The sequence below is a fragment of the Ranitomeya variabilis genome, chromosome 3, assembly GCF_051348905.1.
Source record: "Ranitomeya variabilis isolate aRanVar5 chromosome 3, aRanVar5.hap1, whole genome shotgun sequence".
NCBI classification, from domain to species: domain Eukaryota; kingdom Metazoa; phylum Chordata; class Amphibia; order Anura; family Dendrobatidae; genus Ranitomeya; species Ranitomeya variabilis.
This window is the reverse complement of record NC_135234.1, coordinates 93968404-93989385: the sequence shown is the minus strand read 5'-3', so window position 1 is coordinate 93989385 and position 20982 is coordinate 93968404. Positions and strand designations below refer to the sequence as shown.

Genomic DNA, 20982 nt, shown 5'->3' with positions numbered 1-20982 from the left:
TTGTCCCAATGATTAACTATTAACATTAGTGAAATCAGCAGGGACATTTTCACTCCTTCAACAACATTACGGGAAATTTACTTATTACATGTTGCCCATTGAAACCGTTAAATTGATTAACTTGGCCCGCCAAAACAAGTCTCCTCATTGGTTTTTAGAAGGATTCTCAGTCGTAAACTTCTGTTTTACAAATGTCTCCTTAAATTTCAAGTGTAACACACCTTTCCCATGGCTCCAAAAATTGAACATAAGGGTTACAAGGTGACAGCTTTGATAAAGACAAAAAAATAAATCATGACTTCTCTGTTTTCTGTCCGGAGATGTTAATGCTATATTTGTCTATGTGTGGCCCCTCATTGGAGTCTTTTTAGGAGTTATACTTGCATGTTGTAATAATGTATTCAATATGTATGGTGAGAAATATGTATTGTGCGCTCTTGACAAACTTTGTGGAACATTAATGCTGACTAAATCTGTAAATCTACATTTCTCAATAAGTCATATGGATAGCTGTTGTATAAAATAGATGTACTTTGATGATAATGACAGAAGACCTCACTCAAAGAAGTCTAATTTACAAGATGAAATAGTCACATATTTGTTGAGAAGTTCTTATATCTGACATTGATATACATTTTTTTTTTATTTTAGAGCATATATTTATGCCGGTTTATCCTATGGATCTGAATGTTACTGTGGCAACAGTCTACCCCCAAACCGAGCCAAAGAAGAAGAATGCAACAATGAGTGCAAAGGAGAGAAAGGTTCTGTCTGTGGAGGTGTTAATCGTCTCTCAGTCTTCCAGCTAGAGAGGCTGCAGAATATGGTCAAGCAGAGTAAGTTGTGTTGAACTTGAAAATATATGCAATGCAAGTTTCCTGACCTATTCATGAACCATTTCACAGCATTACATTTAAGAGATGAGTCAGTTTCAATTAATGTTAACGGGAAAATGTACCATTTAAGAAGGCTAAATGTTCTCAGTCTCAGATTAGCAGAAGTGTAACAGCTGATATGAGTGTTTGTCCTGATCCACTCATTGCTGTAGGCAATGGCTGATCTGAAGATCTTTGCACCTCTTAAAAATTATATTGTAAGATTTTTTTTTTATGTATTTGGTAAAAAAGCTGTAAAAACATGTAACTAATATAAGCAAGGCAGGATCTACTGAATTATACTTTTTGCCATAAAATTAGTAGAGGCATCTACTTCTTCCGAAACCCACTCTGAATTTTGACTACTTGTTCCCCTTATTTTATACATTTTGTAGTACAGCATTTAGATCGCTTATGGAACATGTTAACTTATTTTCTTAAGACGAAAAAAAGGCACAGGAATGTGAGTCACAAATCCCTGTATGCTGTCTAGTAGCTGGGGTACCTCAGTGTAGAGGGCGCACCATAACAGTGGGGAACACAATTTTCATTGAGTTAGATCTGACACTTGTTCTTGGCTAAGTTTTGACTTCTGAATCCAAAAGTGGCCCCAGTTTTCACTATCACAAGGATACCCTCCCTCTGTCTCCAAAACCATCCAAAATATACGTACAATGGAAAATAATTGTTTTGCCAAGTCCTTAAAAGGCTAGTATACGGCTTTAAAGAAGGCAATTAATTTTGTTACAGTAATTAAATGATTACAGAAAACAGGAAATAGTGTGATATTGCATAATATAAATCACAAAGGTAAACTACTTACATTGCACACTACATAAGCATAAGCAAAAAGCAAAACTTCACCAGAAATAGCAACATCATCTGACTGGAAACATCAACCTTGAGAAGCGAATGGTGAAGACAAAGAAATTCCTGGGATATCCACACTGTGGACCCTCACGGGCATCCCTCCAGTCCACAGATTAACAGACTTCTGTCTTAGCTGAAATCTTCCCCAGCTTATGTTTTGTTTGGAAAAAAACAATTCTTGCGTAACCAAGTGTTACACAAACTCTAACAAATTTTATTTGTCCAATATAGTATCTTCTGAGTGGCCAGCTCTTTAGATGTCAATCTACACTGAACAAATACATCACCGGGTATGACATGCCAAAGACCTTCCTGGTTCTGGATGTTCTACCATATTATAAACACGACATTTCCCACCAAACATTAATAGCGAAACTATGCAGCAATTCTAAACATACACTTTCCCATTGAAGAGCTATGCGGTAATATAAACATACACCGTTCTCACCAGACAGTGATAAAAGAACTGTGTGATAATTGGATGATACTTATAAATGCACATTCTCATTAAACATTGATGGTGTTATGCAATCTCCAGAAGATACAAAGCTAAACTATTACCGTTTAATATCTTAATGGGGTCTATAAAGACAGGCCTTCAATATGCTTTCCTGATGGTCATTGGCATCTTAGCACTACAATCGCCTGTATGTTAAAAATGCTCACTACTCCCCTAGATTAATTATTTTAAAAGTGTAGCTTCCAAAATGGGGTCACTTGTGGCAATTTCTGCTGTTTTGGCATTTCAGGGGCTCTTCAAATGTGATATGGCATCCACAATTTATTCCAGCCAAAATTGATCTCCAGAATTATTTTGGCGCTCCTTCCCTTTTGAGCCCTGCTGTGTGCCTAAACAGTAGTTTTCCACCACATATGGGGTACTGACATACTCAGGAGAATTTTCACATCCATAAACTGTTGACACATTGCTTGAACACCTTGTGAGGGGCCCAAGACTTATCTTGATCACCAAGTTTTACTTTGAAATATGCAAAATGGGCTTGCTTGACAAATGTACTGTTCCTTTGGCAGAGAATGGTGAAACTGCCACATATATAACAAATAGGATCAGGGCTGTTTAGGCACTTATGATGAGAAATAGCAGAGACATACATGATCTGAAAGAAAAGAAATGATGTGCCTAAACAGTGGAAACCCTCCACAAATGACACCATTTTGCAAACTAGACCCCTTTGGGACCTTATCTAGACTTGTATTGCGCACCTTGATCCCTAGGTGATTCACAGAAGTTTATAACGTTAAGCTGTGAAAATAAAAAAAAATCTTAGGATACAAATTTTTCACAAGGGTAAAAGGAGAAAATGAACCCCAAAGTTTGTTGTGCAATTGCTCCTGAGTTCACAGATACCCCAAAACTATTTTTGAGGCATAGTGCAAAGCTCAGAAGGGAAGAAGCACCATATTACAGTGTAGATTTTCCTGCACTTGTTTGAGGGTACCATGTTACATTGACAGAGCTCCTGAGATGCAAGAACAGCAGAACCCCGCATAAGTGACCCCATTTTACCAATTAAACCTCTCAATGAATTCATGTAGAGTTGCATTGATTATATTGACACCATGGGTGTGTCACAGATTTTATACCATTGGGCAGCGAAGAAAAAATAATTAAAATTTTTAACACCAAGATTGTGTGTTAGCCCCAAGGTTTACATGTTCACACTGGGAAATGGGTAAAAATGGCTCCAGAATTTGTCCCACAATTTCTGCTGAATGTAGAAATACCCCATATGTGTTTTAGGGCTGGCGGACGCACCAAATAATATTGAGGAAGATATAAGGTGTGTTCGCAGCCCAGGGTCCACCGTGCAGAGATAACACCTGCTGCTCGGTTATAGCGGACAGTTTATGGTGGTATAATGTGAACACACATGGGTTAGCTTCACCCGGTATGTAAAGAGGCAAACCCTGTTGCATCACAGGGCTGCAATACTGCAGAGTGAACGCTAGCATTTGGTCACAGGACTCTACCCCAAAGACACAGGGTGAGAGTCCCTCTAGACCCACTAGCACTCGGCGCCGCAACTGCGGTGCCAGGAGAAAACTAAATGCTAATGGCTTTAGCGCACAAGGTGCGTTCAGTGCCATTCTGGCGGACACCACTAACCACCCTAACTAGGGCCTGGAAAGCGCACAAGTTGCGCACAGTGCCGCACTGGCGAAAGCTGCTGAAATGACGCAGTATTTTGTGCTCTTGCTCTGGATTGCATTATCTGGCGCTAGTCCGCTCCAAACACCCAACCACATGCAACAATAGGGAAGGGGATAATTAGGAGCTTTCACCAGATAACATTCATGCATCCACACACACGATATTAGGATTATACTAGCGCATAGCTGAGCGGCCATGCAAACCTTTTATAAATGCAGCCTTCCGGGACCTTTCCAGTGGTCCAATCAGAGCTGCTACAGGACCTGAGTATGTGACCTCCGACCACCAATGAGAGGTCGTTCCACGGGCATACTCAGTAGACGAAAAGCAGGACTTAGTCCCTGGAGCGTCTGCTCGATGCTGATAAATGCTGGTTACAATGGCTGAATCTGGGATGGCAGCAGTAACCAAATGCACAGTTTCAGCTTGAGCCAGATGCTGGGACCGACATCTTTGCTGAGCAGACTCCTCTGCAGCTGGGGAAGAATGGGAGACCACAAAGGACTTGTTTCGAGATTCCCCCTGTGCAGCGGAGGGAACTCAACACCTAACATTACCCCCCTCCTAGGGCCCCCCTCCTTATGCCTCGCTATGCTCAAAAGCTGCAATTAGCTGAGGAGCGCAAATGTGCTCAATAGGCTCCCAGGTCCTATCCTCAGGGCCATGACCCTTTCAGTCAACCAGATAGTACCTTTTGCCCTGTACCACCTTGCAGCCTATGATAGCATTTTCATAATTGTCCTTGGACAAACCCGATGTCCCAGCAGATGACTCAGAAAACCAGGATATGTGGATGGGCTTTAGGAGGGACACATGAAAGGTATTGGTGATACCAAGGCATGAAGGAAGTGCCAGACGATAGTCTACAGGGTTGACCTGTTCCAGGACCGTGAAGGGGCCTATGTAGCGAGGCGCAAACTTAGTGGACTCAACTCACAGCCTGATGTTATGTGCAGAGAGTCACACTAAGTCGCTAGGAGCAAAGTTCAGAATGGGGCAAAAGTGTGCATCGGCAGAAGACCTCATTCTCTCCTTGGAGACCCGGATGGCATCCTGTGTGTGGCCCCAAATGTCTCGTGCCTCCACCACCCAGTCTGCCACTCTTGGGTCGGTGGACAACATGGACACAGGGACACAGGGATCCTGGCCGTAGTTAAGGAGGAATCGGATCTGCCCAGTCGAGTTGGCTGCAGCGTTGTTCAGTGCAAACTCCGCCCACAGTAGCAAGGATGCCCAGTCATCCTGCCTGGCTGAAAAAAACGTTGACCAGAATCTGGTTGGCCCTCTCTCTCTACCAACCCATTCATCTCGAGATGATACGCTGAAGATAGATTCAGCTCAGTGGTGAGTATATGACAGAGCTTTCTCCAGAACCGAGACGCAAACTGAAGACCCCGGTCACTGACAATATTGTTGTGCTTAATAAATAACGCCGCCAAGGCCCATGCAGAAGGTACTCACGGAAGAGGCACCAAGTGCATCATTTCGAAAAAATGGTCGGTGACTACCCAAATAACGGTGCAGCTACGAGACTTGGGTAGGCCCACCACAAAGTCCATCTCGATCATTTCCCAGGGCCTGTCTTCCAGCAGCAGAGGGTAAAGTAGCCAAGCGGGCCATTGCCAAGGAGACCGATTCTTGGCTCAGGAGACACACGCGGAATATAGTCTCTGATGTCACGGGCCATATGCGGCCACCAGTATGTCCTTGCCAGGAGCTCAGATGTCCTCTTGGTCCCAAAATGTCCACCCACCCTGGACGAGTGGGCCCAAGAGAGAACTTTTGGTTGCAAATTAGGTGGTACAAAGGTCTAGCCAGGAGGCACAGACTGTAGCGAGACCGAGACCACAGTTCTCAGGCTTTCTGAAGGGACAATTAGCCAAGGCTCCTCCTCAGATGACACTATGGAGCGGGAGAGAGCATTGGCACGAATGTTCTTCTCCCCAGACAGAAAGTGGAGAGTGAAGTGAAACCAGGAGAAGAACAAGGACCATCTAGCCTGGCGGGAATTTAGCCGCTGGGCAGTTTGTAGGTAAGTGGAGGTGTCTCCACTCCGAAAAGGCCAACTTCATGGCTAGTAAAAGAAAAAGCAAGAATGCTTCCAACGTTGAGCATCCTTTTGGAAGGGGACTGCTCCAGCACTGATGGATGAGGCATCCATCTCCAGAACAAAAGGTTTATCTACATCAGGGAGATGTAAAATGGGAGCGCTAGCGAAGTGTGACTTGATAGAGAGGAAGTCCTTGGAGACCTCCTCCTACCACAATTTGTGAATAGCTCCCTTCTTGGTGAGGGCAACCAAGGGAGCTACCAAAGTTGGGAAGTGGGGAATAAACTGGCGATAATAGTTAATGAACTCCATAAAGCGCTGCACCACTTTAAGAGAAGGGGGTTCTTGCCAGTCCATCACAGCTTGTAGCTTGGCAGGGTCCATGGCCAATCCCTGGGCAGAGATGATATAGCCCAGGAAAGGCAACGACTCCTGCTCAAACACACACTTCTCCAACTTGGCATAGAGGGAGTTTGCCCGTAGGAGGTCGAAGACTTTGTAAACATGTCTTCGGTGGGAGTCTATATCTGGAAAGTAGATGAGAATATCATCCAGATAGACTACGACCGAGGTGGTTAGCATATCCCGGAAGATTTCGTTCACAAAGTCTTGGAAAACGGCTGAGGCATTACAGAGCCCGAAGGGCATCACCAGGTATTCATAGTGCCCGTCCCTCGTGTTAAATGCCGCCTTCCATTCGTCCCCCTCACGGATGCGAATCAGGTTGTTTGCACCCTGCAGAAAATACCCTCGCCCCTGCAACCTATCGAAGAGTTCAGATATCATGGGCAGAGGATACTTGTTCTTAACGGTGATGGCATTAAGACCCCTGTAATCTATGCATGGACATAATTCTCCGTTCTTCTTCTGCACAAATAAGAACCCCAACCCTGCAGGTGACACTGACTTCCTAATGAATACTCTTGCCAGATTCTCCTGAATGTACTGGGTCATGGCCTCCGTCTCCGGGGGAGATAGGGGATAGACTCGACCCCAGGGAGGCTCTGCACCAGGCAAGAGGTCAATAGGAAAGTCATAGGGGCGGTGAGGCAGAAGGGTCTCCGCAGCCTTTTTGAAGAACATGTCCGCATAGGGCCAATAGTGTTTGGGTAGAGAGGAAAGACCTGTGGGTACCTCTGCTAGTTCATCGGCCAGACACCATCCACAGTGCCTCCATATGCCTTGTTATAGGGAATCTTCTGCCAGGGGTTCCATCTAAATCACTTATTTCAGAGATTTACATAGAAGCCCTGGTGTAAGTGATCAGCGCAGATCGCAGGATAAATGTGAGCCTTACTGCAATCTTAGGGAGGCAGAATGAAAACCAGATTTATATTGTGTTTTTTTGTTTGGTTGCTGTCACACACTAAAAAATGCTTTTTATTGCAAAAACTAGTTTTTGTATCTCCATATTTTGAGAGAATTACTATGCTTTATAACTGTTAGTGCTGCACTGACACAAGTTAGTTAGATCATGCACTGGGCACAATCTAACTTACTTGCTAAAGTCTGGTGACCCAGATGTCGTTATGGTGCCAATTGGGGGGCAGAGAGCTGTCCTGCCCTCGAAATGATATCGATCGCAGATTTTTGGGGTTACACTGAGAGAGTGTAGGGTGTCAGCTGTCCTATCAGGTGATCACCCAGCGGCGATCACATGCGCACAGCGTCACCTGGATGTATTCAGTACGTACAAGATTGGGAATCACTACGCAATCAGGACGTACTGAGTACGTGCAAGGTAAGGAAGGGGTTCAATTTTGATTGTCCCTATCACTAATGTCCTACTACTAATGTGCCAAACCTCATCTGAATTTGAAAACTAAAGGAAACCAGGCATAGCTCACAAATAAAACCTTGTGTGGGAAAGATGGGTGGAAGAGGGTTTGTGTATTTATTATTTAATATATTATGTTTGTATATTGACCACATAACCCATTTGTTCACCAGTAAATTAGTTTAATACTAAAGGAGAGCATGTTCTATTTTTTTCTGGTTTCTATCTGGACTTTTGTATTTTCTTTCCAATATTACTTCACTGCAGTCTTAAAGGGCAAGTGCATTTTCTGGTGCTTTTTTCTACTTATATGCATGTATTTTTGGCTAGAATTCAAATTTGCAGTAGCGGTTTGTTAAAACTTTTGGACTACTTAGCTTCTAAAGCCTCTATGTATCACTGTACATAACTGACTACAGAATTAGCAAAAAGTCAAACCTATCAGTAAGTTTGCCTGACTACAGGCTCTGTAATCCTTATCTCTCTTTTCTGAGGGTATGTGCCCCCGATCAGTAAACCCTGCCTGTTAGACGCTGCATACTTGTGCAGCGTCGAACCCGCAGCATCCAGATATGAAAGCATAGTGGAGACTTCTGCGGCTCAGCCGCGGACACGGACATGTGGCGCGTTTCTCCAGACCGCAGCATGTCAATTTCTAGTGTCTCCGCAAGAGAAATTTCACTGATAGAATGTATTGGACTTGGTGAATCCGCATGGTTCAGTGAACACATGCGGTTTCACTTGTGTTCAATAGACGGCAGCGTTTTGGACACAGCGAACATGCACTGCTTCCAAAGCGCTGCCAATTCCGGATCATGGGCTCATACCCTGAGCATTCTTTATATTTGATTTAAATTTAACTTTCAACTGGTTATAAATTGGCTTACAGTGCGTTTATACTAGATGAGAAATGCTTGATCCCGATTTATTAACATTTCTAAACAGGCCATCGATTACCCATAGAATGATCCAAACACTCATTTATCACATGGACACACATTTTAGCATTTATTATCCTGTATGGTAGAAATTCAGTTACTAAATTAGGAAAATGAAAAATTCTGTAGTTGGCCAATTAACATGTTAAGAAGAACTCTTGTGATCGCCAACTTATAATCAAACTAATAAACATAGAATTGTGAGTGTTTTGTATAAATGTCTACATTAATTTTACACACTCTCTTGGGATCCTATACCAGTTCACTGGTATCATGCCCTTCAGATTTACTTTATGTTCTGTGAAATTTTCAGTTATTTTCTACATTGGGTCATACAGTATATTAATACAGACATTTTATTATTTATTGCAAATTTACCCTTTAGGATTAAGTCCTTGACCATAAATTATTTCCTGAGAGTACTTCTGCTTCCAATACATTTTTACCTGATTAGCGGTTTCCTACTCTGTGATTGAAGCCCAAGTACTTTTTTGACAATTTATTTCCTATACTCTCCTCTGACAGCTATGAAAGTAAATTACTTTTTATATGTGTGGAAATGGCTTAGGTGCTATATAAAATATTTCTTAATGAAAAGCAAACCTCTGTAATTTAATCATATAGCCAGGATTATTTGAGCTGTCATAAATGTAAAGCGATTACTGCACAAGTTGAGTTTCCACAAAAAAAACACAAAGGATACCATGCCTAGAATACGTTATTAGCCTTCTTTCACGCATAACTTTTTTTTCAGTTTTTATTGTTCTATAGAGAAGCTTGCAGAAAAATGGCACAAGTACAGAATGCTGCTCCAAGCCCAAAAAGCTCACTCAAGCAGCCATGTAGAATACTGATGCCCCCCAACTAACATGTCTGAGTACACAATTAAACATTCCTTATAAGTGAGGGGCTCTAACCATAGGTAATTGCTCTGTAAGGCCTCCTTCCCACCTCCTCATATTTCTGGTACTGAAAAAACAGTAACGGTGTTATGTGTCTGTGTGTATGTGTGCATCATTTTTGTGATATCCATATGCTGTGTGTTTGCTAGTGTCTGCCATCTGTGTGCACTATCCATGTGACACATACTGAAATAGAATGCAGAATAGATATAACATATGTTTAGCTGTTAAAGATGTGCAAAGTTAGAGATAGATAGATAGATAGATAGATAGATAGATAGATAGATAGATAGATACATAGATATGGGGTAAATAGATGATAGATACATAGATAAGATATATAACACTGGTCAACAGCATTTTTGGTGCCAAAGATATTTCATCGAATTTAGGGTATTTTTGGGGTGCTGATTCTGAATATGTCATCAGTTTTGCCAGATTGGCTCAAGTTTTTGAGATTTTTGGTATCTTATTTATAGCACTTGTTGGTAAATGCGACGCATCATCTCATTAATTTCTTTGGATTAGTACTTGAACTGAGCAGTTCTCAATATAGTTTTGTGTTAATTAGTGTTCTAAAAGTTTGTTCATAGCTTGATTTTTGCACTAACTTTATGTTGTTGTCTGTTTTCCAGTGAAAAGCATGAACTCATCAAGAAGAAGTTGTCTTAACGATCCAGACTCATTCTGTTACATTTGTGGTGAATACACACTGCCAAAACATAGAAGAAACATAACAGACTTCGTAAAAAAAGTGTATTTTGCCTATTTTGGGGTTATGCTTGGGGACCAAGACAAGTTTTGGGCACCACACATAGTGTGCAAAGCATGTATCGAATTATTACGAAAATGGAGCAAAGGACAAAGAAAAAGCTTCAAATTTGGTGTTCCAATGGTGTGGAGAGAGCCAAAAAATCATCATGATGACTGTTATTTCTGTGCAGTGCAAGTGCAAGGATTCAATAAGCATAAGAAACGAAAATGGGAGTAACATGGAATCTGCAAGAAGGCCTGTCCCTCATTGTGAAGATGTGCCTGTACCTGTGTTTACCATAAATAACAGTCATCATGATGATTTTTTGGCTCTCTCCACACCATTGGAACACCAAATTTGAAGCTTTTTCTTTGTCCTTTGCTCCATTTTCGTAATAATTCGATACATGCTTTGCACACTATGTGTGGTGCCCAAAACTTGTCTTGGTCCCCAAGCATAACCCCAAAATAGGCAAAATACACTTTTTTTACGAAGTCTGTTATGTTTCTTCTATGTTTTGGCAGTGTGTATTCACCACAAATGTAACAGAATGAGTCTGGATCGTTAAGACAACTTCTTCTTGATGAGTTCATGCTTTTCACTGGAAAACAGACAACAACATAAAGTTAGTGCAAAAATCAAGCTATGAACAAACTTTTAGAACACTAATTAACACAAAACTATATTGAGAACTGCTCAGTTCAAGTACTAATCCAAAGAAATTAATGAGATGATGCGTCGCATTTACCAACAAGTGCTATAAATAAGATACCAAAAATCTCAAAAACTTGAGCCAATCTGGCAAAACTGATAGCATATTCAGAATCAGCACCCCAAAAATACCCCAAATTCATTAAAATATTTTGGACACCAGAAAATTTTTTTTTTTTTGTTGACCTGTGTAATTAGTGTCTTGTGTGTGTAGTTTACTATACATGTATTAAGTCAATAAATAAATGGAAAAAAGCGATGTGGAGTCCCTCTCATTTTTTATAACAAGTAAAGGTAAAGCAGACAGCTGTGAGCAGATCTCAGGTTAGGAATGTCCATGGTTACTTTGAAATTCCCAGCCTACAAATACCACCTGGCAGCCTCCTAAGATGTGGCACATCACATTAGATGCCACAATTCTGGTTCTTTGCCTCGGCTCATCCTGATTACATTAGTGTGTGGTCAACCAGGGTAATTAAGCTTGGGGTCGATTTCAGCTGTGACTTGTCAAAATGATTGTAATTAACCCCTTTCTGACCTCGGATGGGATAGTACGTCCGAGGTCAGAAGCCCCGCTTTGATGCGGGCTCCGGCAGTGAGCCCGCATCAAAGCCGGGACATGTCAGCTGTTTTGAACAGCTGACATGTGCCAGTAATAGGCGCGGGCAGAATCGCGATCTGCCCGTGCCTATTAACTAGTTAAATGCCGCTGTCAAATGCAGACAGCGGCATTTAACTACCGCTTCCGGCCGGGCAGCCGGAAATGATCGCATCGCCGACCCCCGTCACTTGATCGGAGGTCGGCTATGCTTCAGAATAGTAACCATAGAGGTCCTTGAGACCTCTATCGATACTGATCCCCGGCAGCTGTGAGCGCTACCCTGTGGTCGGCGCTCACAGCACACCTGCAATTCTGCTACATAGCAGCTAACATCAGATCGCTGCTATGTAGCAGAGCCAATCGAGTGGTGCCTGCTTCTAGCCTCCTATGGAGGCTATTGAAGCATGTCAAAAGTAAAAAAAAGTAAAAAAATGTGAAAAAAATAAAAAATATATAAAAGTTTAAATCACCCCCCTTTCGCCCCAATCAAAATAAATCAATAAAAAAAAATCAAACCTACACATATTTGGTATCGCCGCGTTCAGAATCGCCCCATCTATCAATAAAAAAAGCATTAACCTGATCGCTAAATGGCGTAGCGGTAAAAAAATTTGAAACGCCAGAATTACGTTTTTTTGGTCGCCGCAACATTGCATTAAAATGCAATAACGGGTGATCAAAAGAACGTATCTGCACTAAAATGGTATCATTAAAAACGACAGCTCGGCACACAAAAAATAAGCCCTCACCTGACCCCAGGTCATGAAAAATGGAGATGCTAGGAGTATAAGAAAATGGCGCAATTTTTAGTTTTTTTTTAGCAAAGTTTGAAATTTTTTTTCACCACTTAGATAAAAAATAACCTAGTCATGTTAGGTGTCTATGAACTCGTACTGACCTGAAGACTCATAGCGGCATTTCAGTTTTAGCATTTAGTGAACCTAGCAAAAAAGCCAAACAAAAAACAAGTGTGGGATTGCACTTTTTTTGCAATTTCACCGCACTTGGAATTTTTTTCCTGTTTTCTAGTACACGACATGGTAAAACCAATGATGTCGTTCAAAAGTACAACTCGTTCTGCAAAAAATAAGCCCTCACATGGCCAAATTGACGGAAAATTAAAAAAGTTATGGCTCTGGGAATGAGGGGAGCGAAAAACGAACACGGAAAAATGGAAAATCCCAAGGTCATGAAGGGGTTAAAGGCACAGGGGTCTTCAGCAGACCCCTGGCTGTCATGACAACCCATAGATGCCCCATGATTATGTCGTAAGTGCACCAATGGGCGGCTGGAATTACTCATCCCCCTTGCCGGCATATGTTAATTGCCGCATGGCCAGAGACTCACAGCCGAATTTAACAGGTTAACAGCCCTTCCACCCGCAGCTTTTAGATGCACATAATGGCTGATTTAATGTGTGGGGAAAGATGCGGGATGGGCGTTCAAGCCCAACTCAAAAGCTGGCATTTAACGTACTGGTAGGTCATATATTGGTAAGGGGTTAAAGTAGAAAAATATATAAACACGGCCCTTAGACTAAAAAAAGGTTATGCACATTTATGAAAGAGCATCTTTGGGATATGCAGGCACATAAATGCAAATATAGAAACATGATTCCAGCTCTCCCAGTTGCTCTATGCTCATCCACCTGGGGCTCAGACACCGGCCTCGCCCTGGCCTCACATCAAGGAAAATAGAAAAAATTGGAGTCCGGCTCAACAGGACTGGATTTTCTTTTTCTTTTTCAAAAGAAAATATAGTGCATACAAAAGAAAAATTTACATGGTCGACATGACCCAGTCGACGCGTTTCGACTGCACTAGGTAGTCTTACTCATGACTAATGGTCAAATAACATGCAGTCATTTATATATTCTTTTACAAGCTATAACACAGATGTTCTTAATTCACTCAACAATTGAGTGTTACATATAGCAAGCGCTGTAGCAAATACTAGAATGACATTTACAAAACTGCAAATTATTAGTGTCCATGAATTTTTCCACAGTGCAGGTGAAAAAATTATAAATAAATAAAGTCACAAAACCATAATTATAAAAAACAAATGAAATAGTGTGATGTTGAAATAAGAAAAATTAAATCATACGCCTGAATAAAAACCCCAAAGTGTATTTAATAATGACATGATATAATTATACCATGTTATGGAGGTGAATGTGAATTCTCCCAAATAATTTTTTTTTTATTAAAAAATTCTATTGTATATATAAAAATGTGTAACTTCGGTGTTTCAATTATTATTGTAATTTTTCTAATTCCTTATTTCAACATTATTAAGAAAGATTATGAAGTGAAAACAGTACAAGCATTTATAAACAAATATGAATGCCTCCCATAAAATGGAAAACATTCTTACAAGGCAACATGATCAAGGAACTTTTAATGCACCAGCCACAAAATAAATAAATAAATAAAACTTTTTGAAATACCTTATGCAATAAATGTATCATATATATGCTATTGAAACATACAAAGTTGACACTATGCTTTTTCAATATTGTTAAACTACACAAATATAACATGACATACATATAATACTGCTCTTTGAAACACAGTTTAGAAATTATTCACGTCGTTCTCGAAAAGCTTCATGATTGCATACTCGACTTCAGACATGGCTTGCAAAAAGTTACAACATCTCATTTACCATGCTGTTCCGGCGGCTTTTTAAAAGGGATTGCTTAAACACAGAAAAAAAAGGAGAGAAAAAAAACCTTTTCTGTCTGATATGAGACCAAGGTGAGTTAGGGTATGTGTCCACGGTCAGTAGACACTGCGTGTTTGATGCTGCAGCGTCAAACACGCAGCGTCCAGATGTTCCAGCATAGTGGAGGGGATTTTTTGAAATCCCGTGTCCACTATGCGTGGAAACCCGCACGCGGCGGCCCTGCGACTCCGGACATGCTGCGCGTCTTTTCAGATCACCGCAAGTAATATCACAGGACCCTATGGCGGGGGGTGCGATGATCCCGGATGTGTACAGTACACATCCGGCATCATCGCGTCCCAGAAAGGGGGCGGGGCTTAGCGCCGAGTGGCTTCGCCGCTCCAGCGATACCGCCAGCCATCCTGATCATGGACACGCAGCCTAAGTTACAAGGTATAACAAACTAGCAAACAGCTGCACATTTTCACAGGTGAAACACTAACAGTTAATTGATACATACTAAAAAAGTGTATTCTCTCTTTCATGCATTTCTTATCCAAGTTTAGGAGGAGTTGAGGTTAAAAAGTGACAAATTAGTGTAAGTGTTACAAATTAATCTGATACATTATTGCATCATAAATAATTAAATGACATAACATGATCTTAAACAAAAATTGTGCATAGTGTATCAATGGAACATTAATGCCATATGTGCTACACAAAAAAAAAGTTGTTTTTTTTTGTTTTTCTTTCTCTCAATAGTGGATCATAATATCCTTTTCGTAAATTTAATCCCTTAGGTGTACGTGTGTCCAACCGAAATATCCACCAAGCTTCTCTGTGCCGCAGCATTTTCTCAATTTTTTTTCTACATAAATGCAAACCCTAGGGGGCTTTGGCCCATCTGAAAAGTCCAGTATCATTAAATACCCATGATACATGGGAGGGTCCTGCCCTCGAGCTTCAAGTAGCACCACTAAGAACAAGGGAAAGCCTACAGTTCAGAGTATATCAGTACCTCCATATAATTTTTACAGTATGCAGAATTCAAAGAAAATAAGCTCCAGAGATGTTTTTTGGAGAATGCAACTTTTAACTTAAACATTTCTAGTAGAAATGATTACATTTTTGTACGTTTTATTAGTGATAGATTTATTTGCATTTGTTTTTCTTCTGTGATTTTTCTAAGTGATTGATGATGAAAATGGCCACTCTGCCTATTGCACATTTTTCATGTCATTTTGATGTCCATTCGAGAATAAAATGTTTTATAGTTCAGTGTACAAAGAGGAAAACGCATCTGCGGATTGTTGCTTGTGAGTGTTATTATGTTCGGTAGTCCAGGTAGTTGTCAGACACTATTTACTTCTATGGATCTGTATTTTGATAGTTTTCAACCCAGTGGGTAAAATCATTCCCAGCAGAGACTGACAGAGGATTGTTAAAGAAAAATCACTAGTATGGCATTCTCTGGCATCAGTAATGATTCTGCAAGAAGAAAGCTTTTTCAACGTTTTCTACATATGGTTTTTATTCACATTAGAGCAGCATGAAGCAGCAGTGCCCAAATCTAATCCTACTACTCTTTAAAAGTTTGCAATGACAAAACTCCAAACAATGTAATCACACCAAAGGAAGCCGCAGGCATGTGAAGATTTATAAGAAGCTCATGCTATAAACACAAGATGTACCTTGAGGTATGGAAAAGAGAACACATAGTTAAATATAAATGTTCTTTTCCATTTTTCTGTAAAGTTACAAATCAATCTTTTAATACAAATGCTAATAACAGGGTCCTGTATGTAGTGCCAGATTGCTAACATGCATAAGGGTATGTTCACATGGTGTCTGTTTTCCTTGAAACTCTTTTTCTGACGCCTTATTGGATGTTTTATTGGCAACTTTGCCAATAGCCTTTATTTTATTTAACATCATATATAACATAGTGACAGAATCCAAGTGGAAGCCACCTGAAGAATGGTCAAATCATTTCTTTTAGCCTTTTCATGGCTTTGGACCCTTTAAGCAATTAAAAGAATTTATAAAAGACTGAGTAAATGCACAGGAAGGCATATTGACATCCTTATTCATATGTTCATTCTTTTTTGTCATTGTTTAATGCTTTTAGAGATGAGTTCAAGACGGAATCTGCTTGAAAAAGACATTGTATGTGCATATCCGTAACTTCAAAACTGTCCCTTTCCACGTTAACGTTAGATTTGTCAGTGGTCCACAGTCAGTACAAATGGCAAGATAGATAATGTCTTATTGATGTAATGAGCGGATCAGGCAAAATTCACCTGTTTGCATATGTTTCCCAGAAAATTTGATTAGTAGAAAAGTTATGTTCTGCAAATTTAACCCCTCTCTGACCTTAGACGTACTATCCCGTCGAGGTGACCGGTGCCTATCTGACCCTCGATGGGATAGTACGTCATATGTGATCAGCTGCGCTCTCGGGGGGAGCGTGGCCGATCGCGGCCGGGTGTTAGCTGACTATCACAGCTGACATCCGGCACTATGTGCCAGGAGCGGTCATGGACTGCTCCTGGTACATTAACCCCTGGAACACTGCGATCAAACATGATCGCAGCGTACCGGCGGCATAGGGAAGCATCGCGCAGGGAGGGAGCTCCCTGCGTGCTTTCCTGAGACACTCGGAGCAACGCGATCACATCGCGTTGCTCCGAGGGTCTCCTACCTCCTGCAGGCCCCAGATCCAAAATGGCCGCAGGGCTGCTTCCGGGTCCTGCAGGGAGGTGGCTTACAAGCGCCTGCTCAGATCTGCGATCTAACACTATAATGTGATGTTCCCCCTGGGGCAATGTAAAAAGGTAAAAAAATAAATATTTACATGTGTAAAAAAGAATTTAAAAAATTCCTAAATAAAGAAAAAATATATATATTGTTCCAATAAATACATTTCTTTATCTAAATTAAAAAAACAATAAAAGTACACATATTTAGTATCGCCGCTTCCGTCCCCCCGACCTATAAAACTGTCCCACTAGTTAACCCCTTCAGTGAACACCGTCACAAAAAAACCGAGGCAAAAAACAATGCTTTATTATCATACCGCCGAACAAAAAGTGGAATAACACGTGAACAAAAAAAGGATATAAACATCCATGGTACCGCTGAAAACGCCGTCTTCTCCCGCAAAAAATGAGCCACCATACAGCGTCATCAGCGAAAAAATAAAAAAATTATAGTCCTCAGAATAAAGCGATGCAAAAATAGTTATTTTTTATTTAAAATAGTTTTTATCGTATAAAAGCGCCAAAACATAAAAAAGATATAAATAAGGTATCGCTGTAATCGTACTGGCCTGAAGAATAAAACTGATTTTTCTATTTTACCAAACGCGGAACGGTATAAATGCCCCCCCCAAAAGAAATTCATGAATAGCTGGTTTTTGGTCATTCTGCCTCACAAAAATCGGTGTAATAATAATTATAGGGGATAACTCAGGAGATTCTTTGCGTGGAACAAGACAACTACAGGACACAGTTTTATAAGTGGTAAAGTCTATATTATAACACGGTGATTCAAACAGGTACAGAGAGAAACTCAAGTCCACAACACTTGGTGTAAATATTAAATGCAGCTTAGCAGTCTATAGGAAACTTCAGAGGAAAATGCAATCACGCAGAAAGTCTATGAAGCACAATTATTCTTGAGGATACTTGACATGAATAAGTCCTTGTTTTAGTCCAAACACAGATAGATATGCTTATCAGGCAGTTCAAATAATATCATAGCTCAACCAGTGAGGCCTGGGTAAAAGTCTAAGGTTTTTGCAGAGCAGCAACAGCTTACATGTCCAGCAAATGCAGATGGAAGTAAACATGAGCAGCAGATGAAGGAGGATTACTGGAAACTGGTGTATGCAGCAGGAACTCAGAGCAGAGTAGCAGGATCACCACACAGTATTAACAGGAGCAGGTATATAGCCAGGGAGTCACCAGAGTCAGGAGCTGGATGCAAGGCAGAATACTATAGCACAGACTGAAGGCTGGGGTGGAGTTTTATAGCAGGAAGACACAATGCACATGAGACCAAAGACGCCATCTTGGAAAAGGGCAGTAATGCACAAAAGGTAATAAAAAATGTTCAGAGTCCTGACAATCGGAATAAAAAGCGATCAAAAAATCTCACGTGCCCGATAATGGTTCCAATGAAAATGTCAACTCGTCCCACAAGATACAAGACCTCACATGACTCTGTGGACCAAAATATGGAAAAATTATAGCTCTCAAAATGTGGAGACGCAAAAACTATTTTTTCAATAAAAAGCATTTTTTAGTGTGTGACAGCTGTCAATCATAAAAATCCGCTAAAAAACCCACTATAAAAGTAACTCAAACCCCCCTTCTTCACCCCCATTAGTTAGGGAGAAATAATAAAATGTAAAAAATGTATTTATTTCCATTTTCCCATTAGGGCTAGGGTTAGGGTTGGGGCTAGGGTTAGGGTTAGGGTTGCGGCTAAAGTTAGGGTTAAGGTTGGGGCTAAAGTTAGGGTTAGGGTTTGGATTACATTTACGGTTGGGATTAGGGTTGGGATTAGGGTTAGGGGTGTGTCAGGGTTAGGGGTGTGGTCAGGGTTACCTTTGGGATTAGGGTTAGGGGTGTGTTTGGATTAGGGTTTCAGTTAGAATTGGGGGTTTTCACTGTTTAGGCACCTCAGGCGCTCTCCAAACGCGACATGGCATCCAAACTCCATTCCAGAAAATTCTGCGTTGAAAAAGTAAAACAGTGCTCCTTCCCTTCTGAGCTCTCCCGTGCACCCAAACGGGTTTACCCCAACATATGGGGTACCAGCACACTCAGGACACATCGGACCACAACTTTTGGGGTCCAATTTCTCCTGTTACCCTTGGGAACATACAAAACTGGGGGCTAAAAAATAATTTTTGTGGAAAAAAAAGATTTTTTATTTTCATGGCTCTGCGTTACTAACCATAGTGAAATACTTGGGGGTTCAAAGTTCTCACAACACATCTAGATAAGTTCCTTGGGGGGTCTAGTTTCCAATATGGGGTCACTAGTGGGGGGTTTCTACTGTTTAGGTACATCAGGGGCTCTGCACATGCAACGTGACGCCTGCAGACCAATCCATCTAAGTATGCATTCCAAACGGCGCTCCTTCCCTTCCAAGCTCTGTCATGCGCCCAAACGGTGGTTCCCCCCACATATTGGGTATCAGCGTACTCAGTACAAATTGGACAACAACTTTTGGGGTCCAATTTCTCCTGTAATCCTTTGGAAAATACAAAACTGGGGGCTAAAAAAAATTTTTGTGGAAAAAAAAAGAATTTTTGTTTTCATGGCTCTGTGTTATAAACTTCTGTGAAGCACTTGGTAAGTCAAAGTGCTTACCACACATCTAGATAAGTTCCTTGGGGGGTCTACTTTCCAAAATGGTGTCACTTGTGGGGGGTTTCAATGTTTAGGCACATCAAGGGCTCTCCAAACGCGACATGGCATCCTATCTCAATTCCTGTCAATTTTGCATTGAAAAGTCAAATGGCGCTCCTTCCCTTCCGAGCTCTGCTGTTCGCTCAAACAGTGGTTTACCCCCACATGTGGGGTATCAGCATACCCAGGACAAATTGCCCAACAACTTCTGGGGTCCAATTTCTTTTGCTACCTTTGGGAAAATAAAAAATTGGGGGCGAAAATAATTTTTGTGAATAAATATGATTTTTTATTCTTACGGCTCTGCATTATAAACTTCTTTGAAGCACTTGGTGGGTCAAAGTGCTCACCACAAATCTAAATAAGTTCCTTAGGGAGTCTACTTTCCAAAATGGTATCACTTGTGGGGGGTTTGAATGTTTAGGCACATCAAGGGCTCTCCAAACGCGACATGGCATCCTATCTCAATTCCAGCCAATTTTGCATTGAAAAGTCAAATGGCGCTCCTTCCCTTCCGAGCTCTGCTCTGCGCCCAAACAGTGGTTTACCCCCACATAAGGGGTATCCGCGTACTCAGGACCAATTGCTCACCAACTTACGGGGTCCAATTTCTCCTGTTACCCTTGGTAAAATAAAACAAATTGGAGCTGAAATACATTTTTTGTGAAAAGAAATTAAATGTTCATTTTTTTTTTTAAACATTCCAAAAATTCCTGTGAAACACCTGAAGGGTTAATAATCTTCTTGAATGTGGTTTTGAGCAATTTGAGGGGTGCAGTTTTTAGAATGGTGTCACACTTGGGTATTTTCTTTCATATAGACCCCTCAAAGTGACTTCAAATGTGATGTAGTCCCTAAAAAAAATGGTGTTGTAAAATGAGAAATTGCTGGTCAATTTTTAATCCTTATAAATCCCCCCCAAAAAAAATGTTGGTTCCAAATTGTGCTGATGTAAAGTAGACATGTGGGAAATGTTACTTATTAAGTATTTTGTGTGACATATCTCTGTGATTTAAGGGCATAAAAATTCAAAGTTGGAAAATTTTTCAAAATTTTCGCCAAATTTCCGTTTTTTTCACAAATAAACACAGGTAATATCAAATAAATTTTACCAATATCATGAAGTACAATATGTCACGAGAAAACAGTGTCAGAATCATCAGAATCCATTCAAGCATTCCAGAGTTATAACCTCATAAAGGGACAGAGGTCAGAATTGTAAAAATTGGCCCGGTCATTAACGT

General features: G+C 40.9%; 1 protein-coding gene across 2 annotated transcripts in view; it reads left to right on the top strand.

The window, feature by feature from the left end:
• The window catches only part of WSCD1 (WSC domain containing 1), a 428603-nt gene that overhangs the window by 208565 nt on the left and 199056 nt on the right, over nucleotides 1-20982 (top strand). For both annotated transcript variants that reach the window (XM_077294396.1, XM_077294397.1), the window contains one exon: nucleotides 652-836. In XM_077294396.1, the coding sequence (XP_077150511.1) occupies nucleotides 652-836 (185 nt within the window). The remainder of the gene's footprint in view (nucleotides 1-651; nucleotides 837-20982) is intronic.